We start from the raw sequence: 17,236 nt of genomic DNA, 5'->3' as shown, positions 1-17,236 counted from the left end.
ACAATTGCACCATCTACCTGCATTTTTGAAACTTTCAATTGGGTATATTACTTAAAAATATCTAAACAATGTGTGTTATTAGATTTGTTCTACTTTGAGACCTCCATCTTCTTTATAGTAACGCCATACTGGAACAAAATCTGCTACTCCGCTTAGTGTTTTAATGATCATTAGCTGTCACCCGCTGTTAGTTTCGAATGGATCTACCGAAGGAAACTCACATGCCAATATTGTTGCAGGCAGTTTCAGTTTCTCCCTATCAAATTGTTTCAAATCATATGAAAAATCCCACAATAGCTAAACTGCCCATAAAGGCATAACTGTCCCATATGGAAAGAGTAAGCATTGAGAAAATAGAAATGTTTTCTCATACAAATGTTCATAATTTTCTAGTACATTTTCGCATGCCATATTCATTTTGCACAACCGTACCGCTGGTTGACTTTGCTTATATTCATCAGGAAAAAAATAGAATTACAAAGATATCGACCGTGATAATTATATATTGAATTTGTTTATCGGCATATCGGTCTAATTTGCTCGAAGTAAGAGGGAGCATGGAGAAGAAAGCAATGAATACTAGATGGATAGGTACCGTAAGGGAACGGCGAGAGGAATTGGATTAGATCAGTGAATCAATTGTCACCCAACACGCAGCAACAAAGACATTGTCACCTCCTATTCTTATTGCAACAATGTTATTCCGCAACATGAGTTTGTCATCTCTTGAACAGAATATGACGAAGATCAATCACCACGTGCGCAGCGATTTTCTGGGCTTCGCATTGCAATTTTCGAGAACTTTCTCCGTGTTGGTAAACCTTGACACATTATCAAACAGCATCCATTAAACAAGTTTGGTTTTGAGTTTAAAATAACTGATTAATCGCGAGTTGAAAAAGTTGCAACAATGTTGTACTCTGTGATTGTCATGACAATTTTGCTTTTAATTGTGTCCTTATCCGCAACAGTTGCGACAAACGATTGTGAGCGTGCTTGCTTTGTTGTTTGTTTTTCGTCTATCTTGATGACAATTTGATTCATTGGATTAGATGTTGAAGAGGGCATACTATATGAAACAGTATTACTTGAAACGTCCTTCCTTGTGGCTAACGTCCCCTATGGGAACGGCTTGGTGTGTTTTGAGAATGACACTACCAACAGGCTGTCTTGGTAGTGTCATTCTCAAAACACACCAAGCCGTTCCCATAGGGGACGTTAGCCTCAAGGAAGGACGTTTCAAGTAATACTGTTTCATATGGTATGACCTTCTTCAACATCTAATCCAATTTCTCTCGCCGTTCCCTTACGGTACCTATCCATTTAGTATTCATTGCTTTCTTCTCCTTGCTCCCTCTTACTTCGAGCAAATTAGACCGATATGCCGATAAACAAATTCAATACGAAAAAAATATGAACTTGAACAGAATTTACGTTTATGATTGCTATGTGAGTTGAAAGTTCATATAGAGACTGTTATGCCTTTATTTTTCAATATGGGACTGCATCAAATTCATATTTTTCCACAACATTTTCAAACAAAGTGCGTTTATTTTTATTTTGAGTGCTAACAAGGTGAAACACCACAAAAGATCAAATAAATGGTCGCAGTGGTAATATGTCCCCGACACCGGAAAAAAAAAAACAAGGTGAAAAATCATTCTACTACTTAAAACCAAGATGGCGTCAAAATCCAAGATGGCCGCCCGATTTTTTCACTTAAAATAATATTCATTTTCTTTACTCGACTCGATAAAACACCAAAGATTGAAAACATGTTTCTTTGTAGTACAAAAAAAGATGTTTGTATTGATTGCATTCGCCGTATGCGTCAAAATGGTAGAACATGATTTAGAAAATCGTTCATTTGATAGGGTAAATACCAGGTCCGTCACACTCGGGCTCAGATTGGGTACCACTTCTAGTACTGCATTTCGTCCCTCGGTAGTACAAAAGGTACCCAAGTTTGACAGAACGCAGTACACTTTTCACGGCATTCTAGATTACCTTATGAGCCATAAAATTTTGGGCAACTGCAAGGGACATGGAGGTCTTTGATTTGTCTTTGGTAAATACCATTGCTCATCTAGTTTCTGTAGCCTATCTTACGCAATTTTTTCTCAGCTTTCTGATGGTGATCTCAGAATTCAAAACTAGCGGTGCGCTAATGGTGAAAAAACGATTTTTCTATCAAAATTCAAGATGGCGGCCAAATTCAAAATGGCCGCCAAAATTTTTTCGATTTCAAATGAAAGCTATATCCTTTCTCTATACGATGCCACTAAGTTTGCTTTGTGTTCCAAGCGAAATATGAGACATATCACGTGACGAAATACCCAAGATTTATCAAAAAATGGGCTTTTTCGCAAACTGTTCAGCTAGCTGGCGTACGAGGGGTCCACCTATTTGAGAGAACAGAAAGGACCACCCTTAAGTTTTATCAAAAACTAGCGATCAGTGACATAAAATTGGAATTCTAACGATGGGTGCCGATGGCGGCCTGGTTTCAGCGAGAATTGCTCACGTGTAACAAATTTGATTCGTTCCAACAAATCTGAAGGCTATTCTACTAGTCTTACTTTTCTAGACATAGAAACAGCATTCGATAGTATTTGGCATGGAGGTTTGATTGTAAAATAAGAAAACTTTGATTTTCCAGCATACATTGTTAGATTAATCCAAAGTTATCTGTCAAATCGAAAATTCAGATTAATTATCAGAACTCCAAGTCTGAAAAATTTCCAGTAAAAGCTGGTGTTTCTCAAAGCAGTAATTTTGGACCAACATTATACAATATTTTCACATCTGACTTACCTGACTTACCTCAGGGATGTCAAATATTTTTGTTTGCGGATGATACAGGCCTCTCCGCTAAAGGACAAAACCTATGTGTTATCTGTTTTTTTCCTTCAATCTTGCAGAAATAGAAAATACCCACATAAACAAAAAGCTCTTCATTTGCAACCTTGAAGTAGACATGTTGTCACAATGAGAGGGGTTCCAATAAATTGGTCAGATGAAGTTAAGTATCTGGGCTTCGTAGCCGTGCGGTTAGTGTCACCAAGCCATTTAGCCGCATCTTGTTAGGGAGTGTGGGTTCGATTCCCGCCTCAGGCCGAAAAACTTTTCGAGTGAAATGTTTTCCGACTGTGCCACTGGGCGTTGCATGCTAGTCCGTTGTCTAATGTGGTGCTTCCTTCAAAGGGCAAACAGCCCACTGGAAGCATTAACGTGTAGTGTCTTTATCTTGGGCTCACGCCAGTTACAAATTTAACTTTCAAAAATGCATTGGAATACCATCATCCATACTGGAATACCTGAATCCTCACTGGAATTCTGGAATTCCAGGTTCCACACTGGAATCCCAAAATCCAATTTAAAAATCCAGGATCCAAACGGTGATACTAGGACCTATACTATAATACAATGATCCACACTGGAAACTGGTTGGTAAATGGCTGGGCATGGCGTACCATTAGTACCTCGCGTACCTGAAAGAATAAAATAGACCCCTCTGTACGGTCCTTAGCTTCTTGCCCAGCAGCTCCTATCCCTACCACCTCGCGGTACTGGCCGGGGTACGAGTAACCTTAGGGAAAATCGAGTAACCAACCCCCGGTGGGGATTTGCTGTTGCTTTTGCTTCTGCAAACATTGAGCGTCTGTACTCCATGTTAAGAGCGGCTCACAACAGCGTCTGTTTCCCATGTCAGGAGCGGCTGATCATCATCCGAGTACCAGAGAACAGTGTTGCATTTGAACGCGTTCAGTTTGCGTTCCAGTTCAAATATTTGAACGAGGGATCAAGTAGGCTTGAACATTGATCAGTTCAAAAAATTGAACCCATGAGAGCTGAAAAATGAACGCGGAAAGAATATTGTTCCCAAGGCTCATAACGACACATTTCCATGCGAAAGTCATACAAAATGTGCTAGGAAACATCGATGGTATCATCAATTTGCAATGATATGAATTCAACATAGTTTGATGTATTTTTTCGTGTTTTAGGTTTCTGTGTGCATTTATAAGTGAAGTTCTTGAGCATTGACAAAATTTTGCACGAAAGTTCAATGTTTACTGCGTTCTCGTTCAAAAAAGGAATGCGTTCAGTTCACTTTTGGCTCGCGTTCAGTTCAAAATGCATCACTGCCAGAGAAGGACTCTAAGCTAAACTGTGCACTATGGTCCTCCGAACATTTAGGGGGAATCGTCTTCCGGAAGTCTAAGGGGTTGGTGTCAGGCCCTGCAAGCCAGCCGTAAAAAAATCAAGCAACGAATAATCAACGAGAGAATACGAACCGGGACAATCGGCGAAGACCACAGCGACGTAAAGGGACTAGCGATTGGAAGCTCGGTACGTGGAACTGTAAATCTCTCAACTTCATCGGGAGCGCACGCATACTCGCCGACGTACTGAAAGACCGCGGATTCGGTGTCGTAGCGTTGCAGGAAGTTTGTTGGAAGGGATCAATGGTGCCAACGAGAGGTAACCATACCATCTACCAGAGCTGCGGCAATACACACGAGCTGGGGACAGCTTTTATAGTGATGAGTGATATGCAGAGGCGCGTAATCGGGTGGTAGCCGATCAATGAGATAATGTGGAAGTTGAGGCTCAAAGGTCGGTTCTTCAACTTCAGCATAATAAACGTGCACAATCCTCACTCCGGAAGCACTGGTGACGCTTTTACGCGCAGCTTGAACACGAGTACGACAGCTGCCCAAAATCATCATAGGAGATCTAAACGCTCAGATTGGCCAGGAGGAGGAGTTCAGACCGACTATAGGAAAATTCGGCGCCCACCGGTTGACGAACGAAAACGGCTTAAGACTAATTGATTTCGCCGCCTCCATGAATATGGCCATTTCTAGCACCTATTTACAGCACAGCCTTCCATACCGATACACCTGGAGATCACCACAGCCGACAGAATCACAAATCGACCACGTTCTGATTGATGGACGGCACTTCTCCGACATTATCGACGTCAGGACCTATCGTGGCGCTAACATCGACTCTGACCACTATCTGGTGATGGTTAAACTGCGCCCAAAACTCTCCGTCGTTACGGTATGACCTAGAGCGGCCCAAGCAACCGAATGTCGCAGCGGCATACGCGCAGCACCTCGATGCTGCATTACCGGAAGAGGGTGAGCTGGATGAAGCCCCTCTTCAGGACTGCTAGAGAACAGTGAAGGCAGTCATCAATTATGCAGCTGAGAGCAACGTTGGGTACGTGGGATGAAGTCAACGGAGCGATTGGTTCGACGAGGAATGTAGGCAAATTCTGGAGGAAAAGAACGCAACGCGGACGGTCATGCTGTAGCAAGGGACAAGGCAGAACGTTGAACGTTATAGACGGATACGGCAACAGCAGACCCGTCTCTTTCTAAAAAAGGAAACGCCGCCTGGAGGAGACGAAGTGCGAGAAGATGGAATAGCTGTGCCGGTCTCAAGAAATACGTAAGTACTATCAGAAACTTAACAGAACAGAAATGTGGGCTTCGTAGCCGTGCGGTTAGTGTCACCGAGGCATTTAGCCATATCGTGCTAAGGAGTGTGGGTTCGATTCCCGCCTCAGGCCGAAAAACTTTTCGAGTGAAATGTTTTCCGACTGTGCCACTGGGCGTTGCATGCTAGTCCGTTGTCTAGTGTGGTGCTTCCTTCAAAGGGCAAATAGCCCACTGGAAGCATTAACGTGTAGTGTTTAAAAAAAAAAAAAAAAAAAAAAAACTCAACGCATCCCGCAAGGGCTTCGTGCCACGAACCGAGATGTGCAGGGTTAAGCATGGGAGCATTTTGACGGACGAGCTTGAGGTGATCGAAAGGTGGAAGCAACACTTCTCCAAAAATGTCGTGAATACCAGGTCCCAACGCATCACCTCTTCATTGATTTCAAGGCAGCATACGATAGTACCAACCGCGTAGAGCTATGTAAAATCATCGACGAGAACAGCTTTCCCAGGAAGCTCGCAAGACTGATCAGAGCGACGATGGAAGGTGTGCAAAATTGTGTGAAGATTTCAGGCGAACACTCCAATTCGTTTGGATCCCGCCAGGGACTAAGACAAGGTGATGGACTTCCGTGCCTGTTGTTCAATATTGCGCCTACTACGGATCAAGTAGGTATCGATTTGGCGAGCGTGGGGTAGAACCGAGGATGAAGAGATGCGACCACGAACCGAGTATTGTGGCGTGAAATTGTTGATTCAGTGTTATCTGTTTAGATATTAACTAATTAAATGAAATGAAGTAGACATGTTGTCACGATGAGAGGGGTTCCAAGAAATTGGTCAGATGAATTTCAGTATCTTGGGCATCAGATATAAAATTAACGTTAAAAAATCACTGGAATACCATAATTCACAATGCAAACTCAAAATCCCTACTGGTATCCCAATAGCCGCACTGAAATCCTAAGATCCACACCAGAATTTCTAGGATCAACACTAGAATCCCAGCTTGGAAACCAAGAACCCATGTTCCATCCAGAATCCACACTGGAATCCGTCGATTCTTACTGGAATCTCACGATCCTCACTGAAATCTCAGGTTTCTCACCGGAATTCCATGCCCCACGTTACAATCCCAGGAATCAAACTTGAATACCAGGATTCTCACCGAAATCCCAATATCCACACTTGAATCAAAATATATAAACTGTTGTGTCACATATCCAAGATCCACACTGAACTACAAAAAGCTACACTGGAATCACTATATTCACATTATACGAATAGCATCCACAATGCAGCAAGACAATGCACACTAGAATCTCAGGATCCACACTGAAAATCTAGGATCTAGACTGAAACACTTGGATCCTCATTGCAATCCCAGGGTCCACACTAGATTCCCAGCATTCACACTGAAAACTCAGAATCTATATTAGATTATCAGAATCTACACCGATTAACAGGATCCATTAAAATCCCAAGATCCATATTCGAAACTCAGGATCCGCACTGGAATCCCAGGATCCGCACTGAAATACCAGAATTCACACTGGAAACCCAGGATGCTTACTAGAATCCCAGTATCTACACTGAAATCCTAGGATCCACACCGGGAATCGTAGGATCCACACTGGAATCCAACAATTCACCTTGGAAACCAAGTACCTCCATGGGTCGATATTGAAGGGACCATCGACTCATGGAAATATCGAGTCATGGAAAAGCAATGCAATGCTATACAATGCTATCTAAAGGGACCATGAAATTTGGTTTTTAGTATGGTTCCATGAGTCGATATCAAGTAATGGAAAATCGACTCATGGAGGTTTAACTGTATCTAAGTTTTGATCCCGCTGAAGTCTCAAGGTCCGCACTGGAGTTGCAGGATTCGCAATGAATTTCCATCATCCATATTTAAATCCCAATATCCACACTACAATCCCAGGACAAACATTGGAAACTCAGGATCCATACAGAAATTCAAGGATCCACACTGAAATCCCTTGATTTACACAACAATACCACGATCAACGCTACAATCCTAAAATCCACATTGGAGCACCAGGATCCATACTGTAACACTAGGATCCTTACTGAAATCCCAGAACCCACACTGGAAACCTAGAATCCACATTGGCTTCCTCGGATCAATATTGAAATTCTTGGATCCACAATGGAATACTGTAACACCTGGATCCACATTGGAACCCCAGGATCCCCACTGGAATACCATATCCACACTGGATTCCCAGGAGCCATACTGAAATCCTAGAATCCACACTAGAATATCAGTGCATTGGAATTTAAGGATCTTGACTGGAATTTTTCTTGGCGTTTCCCTGGAGGAATTCTTCAAAAAAAACTTCCAAGACTTGAGAAACTCTCGAAGAATTACTGGAAGAATTTCTGTAGGAATATAAGAAGGAATCTTTGGAGCAATTGCTAAACGTATCTTTAGAGAAATCCTAAGTTGAAATATTATTTAAATCCTAAAAGACAATTTTAAGGCAAATCCATAGACATTTCTGGAGAAGTTATTGATTCAATTTTAGAAGACGTTTTGACCAGGAATCTTGAAGGATGTTCTGTGGATTGCATTTCTGTGGTTTCCCTTGGTAAAATCCAGGTTGAATTCTTGAGGGGTCCTAAAAAAATTCGTGGAGAATTTTCCCTTCAATTATAGTAACTTTCAATTTCCAGTCCAGGGGAATTTTTTTTTAGCTTCATTGTTCACAAAATATTTGGCAACGTTTGTCCTACCCATGATTTCGAACGTGGCACCGTGAGACGAAATAAAAAAAAGGGACATGTGTGTTTGAGCTGAAACAATTGGGATTAGCGTTTCGACATGTTCAACAAAGTTTCATCATTTGTTGAGTACTTCTTCTAGACACCGAAAAAAATCGCGCCTTTGACACTGGCATAAAGGAATCAAGACTGAAATACCAGATTTCACACTGGAGCAATGGGCAATCCACACTACAATCCTAGAATCTTCCCTGAAATTCTACGATTCATATTACATAATAGATCACTGTGCGTTAACGGGTTAAGTATACTAGAAAATCTACTATTTCCAAGCTTTTTAACTGTATTATAGGTGTGTTTTTTCATTCAACAGATGAAATAACATAATTCGTAAAAGATTGTCTTCTGGCTTGCTTTTTGGCTTTTCATATAACTTGCATGGGATTAAACATTACTGAATAATCTTTAAAGTCATTTTTATCAAAAGCAGATTTTTGTTACTAAAACCCCTTTGCTTCTAATCCCCTCAAGTTCGTTAAAAGTGCTCCAATGTCATCAGCAAAATAAAATTGAAATGTTGATAGGGCCAAGTAATTTCACTTTTGTCAAAGTGGTCAAAGGGGTGGTCCATTAATTACGTAAGGCAATTTTCGGGATTTTACAACCCCCCCTCCCCCCCATGGTAAGATTTTTAGTATGAAAATCAAAAATAATTCGTATGGCGCGTAAGAAAACTCAAACCCCCCCTCCCCCTATAACCCCTTACGTAATTAATGGACGGCCCCATATCATTCTCATTAATGTACATTCGTGGTCCTTAATCATAACTAGGTTATATCTTATTTCATTTCTATTCTCCTGTATACGAAAAAAAATCTGGGTAGGCATAACATTATGAAAAGCGTTACAGTTTTCTATATAAAATGCTTATGACAACAGTTGAATAATTTTCTATGTAAAGTAGCACTACTGAACAAACCCTAGGCAAAACCATAAGGTGAGTATCTGCCCTCATATGTTACTTTTTTGCAACCAACCAGTTTCTTAAAGCTTTGTCATGCCATACTTGGTGAAAGCTTCACAAAGCTTCATTTCAGCAGCACATTTTGATATACACTTTCCCCCACAGCGAGTCATAAAAGCACAACGCTCAATGTACTTACCCGTGCTTCGCGTGGCAAACGCAACCAACTTCGGCATCACCAATGGTGCTTTCTTCTCCGCTACATTTCGAGCCGCAGCCAGATTTCTCGCAGTTATTGCAGTTGCTAAAGCTGAACGAAGAGGTGCAAAGTGTACAAAACGAGTCCAACTGCGATACCAGCCCACCGGCGAAGCAGTCTTCCAGGCTGAGGTGGTTAATGATGATTCCATCGTCATCGTCTTCGTCGTCATCATCGTCATCGAGATCTACACCGCCGGCAACTCCTCCGAAGTCCGAAAGCTCCCTCGAGTTTCCATCATTGCTGTGCTGCGAAACCGACCTCAGCAAATGGTAATTCTCGGTGGCCTCGGTCGAGTAGTGCGAACAGCTCGTCATCGTTAACGTGTCACGATCGTCGGAGGAAAATTCAAAACTGGCACTTTCCACGCCCCATTCGCGGAAAGATTTACTTCTTTTGCCCTCCAGCAGCGGATTCGTCTTGAACAGGTTGGTGTAGTTCGAAGGAGAGAATCGAATATTGTCCAGCTTGTTGACCATCGACATGTTCTCGTTGAAGTGTATGATGTTGATGTCGTTGTACTTTTTCATGAAATCCGCCGAGTAGCCTGCCGACATGTCTTTGAGGGACTTCTTCGACTTGGGGCTCACCTAAAACGGAAATTGAATGATGTAGATGGTGGGTGGAATGGAAAATATATTGCAATTTCAGAGATAACTTTCCGTTCTACGGTTGAACAGAAAGCTACTGCAGATGTCACATCACTGATTTTCACAAAGCATCATCGTCCGGCTGCGATGATACGTTGGAAACCACGCTAATGACTGTTGTTTTCTGCTGTTTTTCAAAGTTTTGAACTCTACTAGCATGCTTTGATAAGATAGTTCCGTTCAATGATATTGCTGTGTGCGTTTGAAATGCAAATATCAAATGCGGGAACACCAAATGTGGTAAGATTTTCAACAAGAAAGGCGAAGTCAAAATTTGATTTTCTTTGCTAGGTTGGCGGTGATATGCATCATGGTTGCTAAGTATCCTTTGGTTACTTTGTGTTACCGCATTTGTAGCTCGGTTAGACTGGATTTGCACGTCAAACGCAAACAGCAATACAATGATTTTCAAGCCTGCGGTAGAACGATGACAGCTAGGCCTTTGCCAAAACGACCAATAAGAAGTGGTCTTTTTTGACAGCCAATTGGTTTCGTTTTTTTTTGTACTTTGACCTGGCACGTCTTGTCTTAGGTTTGTACAAAGAAATCGCCAATCGCATAAATTTGGGAGAATTTGAGTCTACACAGTATGTATTTGTTTAGAACACGGAATCAATGGAACATTTAAAAGGTAACTATATCCTATGTGGTGATCTTCTTGAACCCGTTAACTCTTGGGAGTATGACTTCTCAGATTTAGCTACGTAACTTGGGATGTAATTAATCAGTGAGGTAAAGCTGATCACTCCTGAATTCATGTGTATCGTTTTTTAGGGAGCTACTTATGTATCTTATCATGATGTTTTGCATTGCATTATTTGAAACCTTTTTTTTTATTTTCCAATATGTTGTTCAGGATTAAAATAATTTATCTCATAAGAGATAGCGATATTTGAAAAGGTTTGTCGGACCGTTTGAAAGCTTCCTGGAAATAATCTTATATTGCAAGGTTCATGCAGAGGCACCATTCAAATAACATGTTTCATATATTTCAGCAAAGGTACCTGAACTCAGTTATAAATATACATTTTGCTTCGAAGTTTATTTTCAAAAGAAAAAATAATGTTTTTCGGGTAACCAAAATAGGGCAAGATTTATATTTTTAACTTTTAGCTCAATTTAAAACAAATGTTATAAATGTCATGGTCGGAATACTATCCAAGTAAGATATTTTTATTCCAAATGTCTTCGAAAAAGATGGAGATTTAGGAGAGTAATAGCGATTTGTTGTTTTTAGACGGAATTAGCTAGGTATATCGTTGTGCTTTGAAATGTATTATTTTTTACAAACAGTTTTGGACAAAACATTTGCAACATTTGATCACAGTTATTTATAGACCGATTTGAATGAAATTTTTACAGAACATCAGACATAACTTGAACTTTGACATATATTTTTGAATGAGTTTTCCAACCACGAGTTTAAAAGTTATAACGATTTTATTTTAGTATAATTAAAGTGTAAAAATCACTCAAAAATATATGCTAAAATTCAAGTTATATCTGTGAAAATTTCATTGAAATCGGTCCATAAATGACTCAGATCGAACCAAGTTGACCATTTTGTATGAAAAATCGAAAAAGTTGCAAATGTTTTGTCCAATACTGTAGATGTTTGGGAACCAATTTCAGCCCATGGGGCTCTGCACATAAAACTTCCTCTCTCCTTCACTCTTACATAAAATTTGTAAAAAACAAGGCCAGTAAAATTCAAAATCCGATACAGAATCAAAACAATGCAGAGCCTTATAGTAGGGCAAAAGCTAGAATCAGCGGACATAAATTCATGCCCTATATGGTCAGTGTTCAGAAAGACTGACCAAGTGATTTTCAATGGTTTCAAAAAAACGTTTTTGCATCATTTGCTGTAGTAATGGAACTTATCTGTTTGATGATACATGCCTCAAAATAGAATCGGAAAAATCAAAATTGGCGGGGTCGTTGACGTATATTTAGAACGCCAAAATATCATCTAGTCCGGTATGTCTGAACACCGACCATATTATCTCATGAAAACATTTGTGAACCAAATATGCCTGATTGTATGCAATAAGTAATCGAAATTTCACATTTTACCTTAGTTTGGCAAAAAAAAACTGCTATTTTTGGGGTATATATCGATATTTTGTGTTTCAGTCAGTGAATTTTTGCCCCACATCTGATTCAAAATTTTGCGCCACCATAGTAAGTTCATTTAAGACAATCAATTTTGAATCAGGTATAACTAAAAGTAGGTAAATTTTTTGACACAATTATGTTTAGCTACATTACACAGATTAACTGTGTGGTATTTATTTCTTTTCAGCTGTTAGAGGCAAAAGTTCGAGTGGGGCAAGATTTCTTTTTGAGATTTCTAGCTCAATTCAAAACAAAACATTCCATGAAATCCGATCTAGTGGGTCACCGAATTCCGTGAAAATTTGCTATTTTGTTCCTTATCCAAAATTAGGATAAACGTGTTTTTGTATTTTTGATTAGGGTGACCATTTCCGAAATAGAGTAACCAGAAAAATCGCGAATTTTCCAATTTTCTTTAATCATTACTTTTGAACCGCTTGACTGATTTTCAATTTTCTTGGACGAAATGAAAGCTTAAGATTTTGCCTTTTCAAGAAAAATATAAAGTTTCAAAACACTGTTTTTACATGATTTTTTTTTAAATCCGTTTTTTTTTGCGTTTTGAAGGCATTGGGATTGCTGTTGTCTATTGTTGTTCTCATTTTTATCCAGCTTTTTACGCTAGCTTGCTATAAACTTTGGATCACCCCTTTCTGACAATTGGTGACAATAAAGAAAGTTTAGAGAGCACTCAACAGCCCGAGGAACGCTGGCCATTAGTGCCGAATCATTCTTTTAGAACAATTATTTTAATGCTAAAAGTACTTTCACTGTCATTTCAACAGGAATTCAATAAAATGTGTGTGTGTTTTTTTATCTCCCACGTTTTTCCTGTATCTAAAACATACATTATCGCCCCACAAATGATAAGCACAAATTGGGATAAATTTTTGCACATGAAACTTACCATCTATATCTTGTTAGGTGATAGGTATTAGTCATTGATTACATAGACCTAAGTGAAAGAAATGAACGTGCCATACCACGCTTCCCCTAGTAGACAACATAATTGGATCATAGGTAAATTTAAGCCAGTCCCATTTCCACATAATGTCCATCTCATAAATGAATACTCCTTCTTGAAATATGCGTTTGGATTGTTCCCATCATGCTGGTCGTGTTATTAAAAGAATATTCTAGCCAACTATCATGTACTAAACGATGATTGAACTTAATATTTCAAATTTTGCTGCATTCCGTATCAGTCTAAAGTAGCGAAATTTTTTTTGCATAGGTTTGCTGTCTTTCAGTGCCTAAAGCTTCCGCTCAAGAAAAGTAAAAATTTCTGCCCAAGAAATGGACAAGAAATTTTCTACAGTGAGCTCCATTTGAATTGACATTTCTTTTCAACTGCGTACTGCGATCAAAGAAAAATGCTTTTCTTGAACATTTCTTGCAAGAAATTTCTCACGCATCGAGATAGGCGATTACTTTTCTGTTGAAGTGCATACTTCGCTTGAAAAGGTATAAAAAGAATAATTACTGAAAAATATGATATTCCTTCAAGTTTGCAATACAACACAACTGAGAATAATTGAAAGAGGAAGTAACTGACAGTAGAATAAACAATCTAATATCAATGCCTGCTAAGACCGCACTATAAAATCTGTAGGAAAGAAATGCCAAAATTGAATTACCCCTCGCAGTTTTATAGCTAGCGAAAAAAGCTGGATATAATTTTTTTGGAAATTAAAAAATCAGTCATTTTTTTTCGGCACACACTGTATGTCTCAGCGCATTAGATTTTTCATATTTTAAAAAATCATAACTTTTGAACAGCTCAACCGATTTCCAAGTTTTTTTTATTGAATAAAAGCTTAAGATTTCAACTTTTCAGAAAAAAATTTAAACCCTGAAAAAAAGTTACATGAAAATATAAAAATTTCTAGTTTTTAAAGGCTTTTTTTTAAATTTTGTTTTTTTTTCTGGTCTGGGACCTGTTCTCATTTTTCTAGAAACTTCAGAAAATTTACTACGTATTTATTTACGTATACCCTCAAATTTCCAGCGATGTATGTTTTTTAGTTTTTAAGATATATTTTTTGAAATTAAAAAAACAGGTATCCTACAATGATAGATTATTTAAAATTAAGGTGAACTTTTATGAAACACAGCTAATACTAATTTGTATAAAAAATAATAAATAATTTATTCTAGAAAATCAACTTTTCGTCCACATTAACGCAAAGGGTGATGGGGTCAGGATATGTAAGATGTGGATGTCCTTGGGCGACTTCTGAATATTATTTATTTACAGCTTATTTTTCGATACTAAGTGACCAGCCCACTGGAATGCGCCGTATGTATTTTGTTCAATAATATTTGCTCATTAATACATCTCATGATGTATACGAGGAGATCGCAGTAAGCCGTGCGCGCGGGCGGCTGGGTTTTGAAATTTGTGTCACGTTTACTTCGTCTCGCGTTTTTTTCGGTTTGGCTGGTGAAAATAAGATTCGGCAAATGATGCTTTGTTACGTGCAAATGTTCTGCAGAAACATGTTTTTTTAAAGTGAAAAAAGTGTTATTTTTTTAAGTTACGGCTTAAACAAGCATGTCCGTTTATGTTATGTAGTGTTCATTGCTAGAGGAACGACGGATTGCAGAGGAGTTTCAAAAAAGGAATTTGGTGAGTTTGTTTTGATCAGCAGCGCATGATCACAATACGTAAATCCTAAATATTAGTCGGCCAGAACGTCTACTAAACGTATCCTATGGCACTACCCTTTCCATCAACATTCCACAACATCCCGTAACACCTATGAGAGGTCGTAGAGTTCTCTGCATCTTTCTTAAGTAGGTGTTCAATCAACCATTTTTTCCTATTCCTCAGCTTTCGCAAGGACCTGGCCAGGATAGCTCTCGACTGTTGAAGGATGCGTCAATCTTGTCTAAGAGTTAGAGGTTAGTCCCAAATTTCTGACTTTGGTAACCGACGGGAAGGAGGCAACCCTCATACAATGATCTAGGACTGTACCACCTACGAATTTGTGCGAAATGCTTAATGCTAATGCTAATTAGTACATCTCATGATGAAAACGTCTAGTTTTTCACCGAGTATTGTCCTCAGCTATTTACGTCAAAATTATCGTATTCTGTAATCTCAGCCACAACAGAATTTTGACTACACGGGAAACATTATTGTCACATGTCATATTGTCATTCTTCAACAACTTCAAAGAAAACCCCAATAAGTATCAACACCGCTAGGACTTTCACTCTTTACATCTGGTACCATGTAGATACCAACAATCTAGCTGTGGCAGGCATTATCTTCACATAACCTGGGAAAGCTGATTAAGCTATTAAATATAAAAAAAACAGTGCTTTTCAGTGCTAATATTAATAACGGTACTTTTCAGTGCTACTAAAACAGTACTTTTCAGTACTATTTTTTGTACTATTGATCCCTTTACGATCCTCGTTTGGACTCGTGCCTTCAATTTTTCGTTGGACCCGTTGGCGAAAGCTAGCGGTGGTAATCTTTCTTGGACACCGTCTTGGGAAAAACCTCTTAGGAGATCTCGTCTTCTTTCGTTTATTCACTAAACATGGTTGCAACTACAAACAAAAGTAAGGGTGAATCTCTGAATTCTCAACTTCCTTCCAAAAAGTGCGATTCAAAACTGTCACTAAACATGGCAAACGTAGAAGAAAGGACGTTTGTCCGGAATGTGAACTTTCTTTCAAGGGTGAAATGAATAATTGTATCGAAATAAGCAATCAGTTCGATGCTCTAGACAGATTTTCCGAACACCAAATCGAAGCAGTCTCTAGCCCAGGCTCTTTGATTCAAGTGAGGAAGCAAAGAGTGCCACCTATCGTGGTCAGTTGTTCCGAATTTGAGGGATTTAGGCAGGAGATCTTGAACTCCATTAGGGGAATCAAGGTTTCCTTCAAAATCGCAAAGAAAGGAGACTGTCGCGTTTTGCCGGAAACTCTTAAAGATCTCGAACTTCTTCTCAAACATCTTGAAGAGAAGAAGCACATTTTTTTACATATGACGACAAAACTAAACGTTTGTTCAAAGTTGTCTTGAAAGGTCTCTCAAGTGACTATAAGTCACCTGAAGAGATCTAAAACGAAATTAATGATTTACTTGGATTTTCTCCAGTCCAAGTAATCATTATGAAAAAGAGAACCCAATCTGGCATTGTTCGGAAAGGGCTTTCTCAAAAATATTATTTAGTTCACTTTAACAACCTAGAACCTTTACAAAAAGCAAAGCTTTTGTTCAATGTCCATGTGACATGGGAGCATTTCCAGAAACCTGGAGGAAATTACCAGAACCCCAATTAGTGCCGTCGTTGCCAAAGTGGAGTCATGGTCAGAGCCGTAGCGTGGCCTCATGGCGCCCTTGGCAAACCGACATTTAAGCGCCCCTTTAAAGTGCAGTTGTTTTATTATATTATTTATTATCTTTGAAATTCTAGAAGTCTCTGTTAAAATTGCTCTTTAAAATCCTCAAAGATCATGATTATTAAAAGCCATATATAATATACCAAATTTTATTCTTAGGAGGACTGTCTGATAGCCTGGAGGTTATTAACCCCTCTACCGGCAGCTTCATTTTTCACCGCTGAAAAAATATTCAAATCGCGATAACTTTTTTGTTTCTTGATATTTTTGCTCCATTTTTTCGCAAGCCCTCAAAAAACTCTTCTAGTTTAAGAATATGTGTCGGTATTGATAATTGCTCATCTGGATCCGGAGATATTCCAAAATTCCTTGGGGGACCGACGCGTAGCCATAACCCACGTAAATATCTCAGGCTGCAGAATTTTTATCGTATTCGGATATTCACTCAACGGAATGATACATTAATGCGAGTATGTTGTGAAAAAATGACGCAATTTGGTGCAGCCGTCTTTGAGTAATGAGCGTTTATGTTACGGGTACCACGCTGGACAAATAAACCCCTTGAAAACTTCAAAAAACCTCATATCGTAATTTTCAAATTTCTCCAAGAATACTGAACCGATTTATATGATTTTTTTTACAGTAGCTCCTTATTACTTGGCTTTGTATAGTACACATTTTA

The 17,236-nt window shown here is 39.1% G+C and overlaps 1 protein-coding gene across 1 annotated transcript in view; it reads right to left on the bottom strand.

Moving 5' to 3' along the window:
• Positions 1-9,363: 9,363 nt before the first annotated feature.
• The window catches only part of LOC110674285, a 93,978-nt gene continuing 86,105 nt past the window's right edge, over positions 9,364-17,236 (bottom strand). The window contains exon 3 of the mRNA XM_021838564.1: positions 9,364-10,017. Coding sequence (XP_021694256.1) covers positions 9,364-10,017 — 654 coding nt within the window. The remainder of the gene's footprint in view (positions 10,018-17,236) is intronic.

Source organism: Aedes aegypti, chromosome 1 (genome assembly GCF_002204515.2).
Source record: "Aedes aegypti strain LVP_AGWG chromosome 1, AaegL5.0 Primary Assembly, whole genome shotgun sequence".
Taxonomy (NCBI): Eukaryota; Metazoa; Arthropoda; class Insecta; order Diptera; family Culicidae; genus Aedes; species Aedes aegypti.
This window is presented reverse-complemented; position numbering and strand designations above follow the sequence as displayed.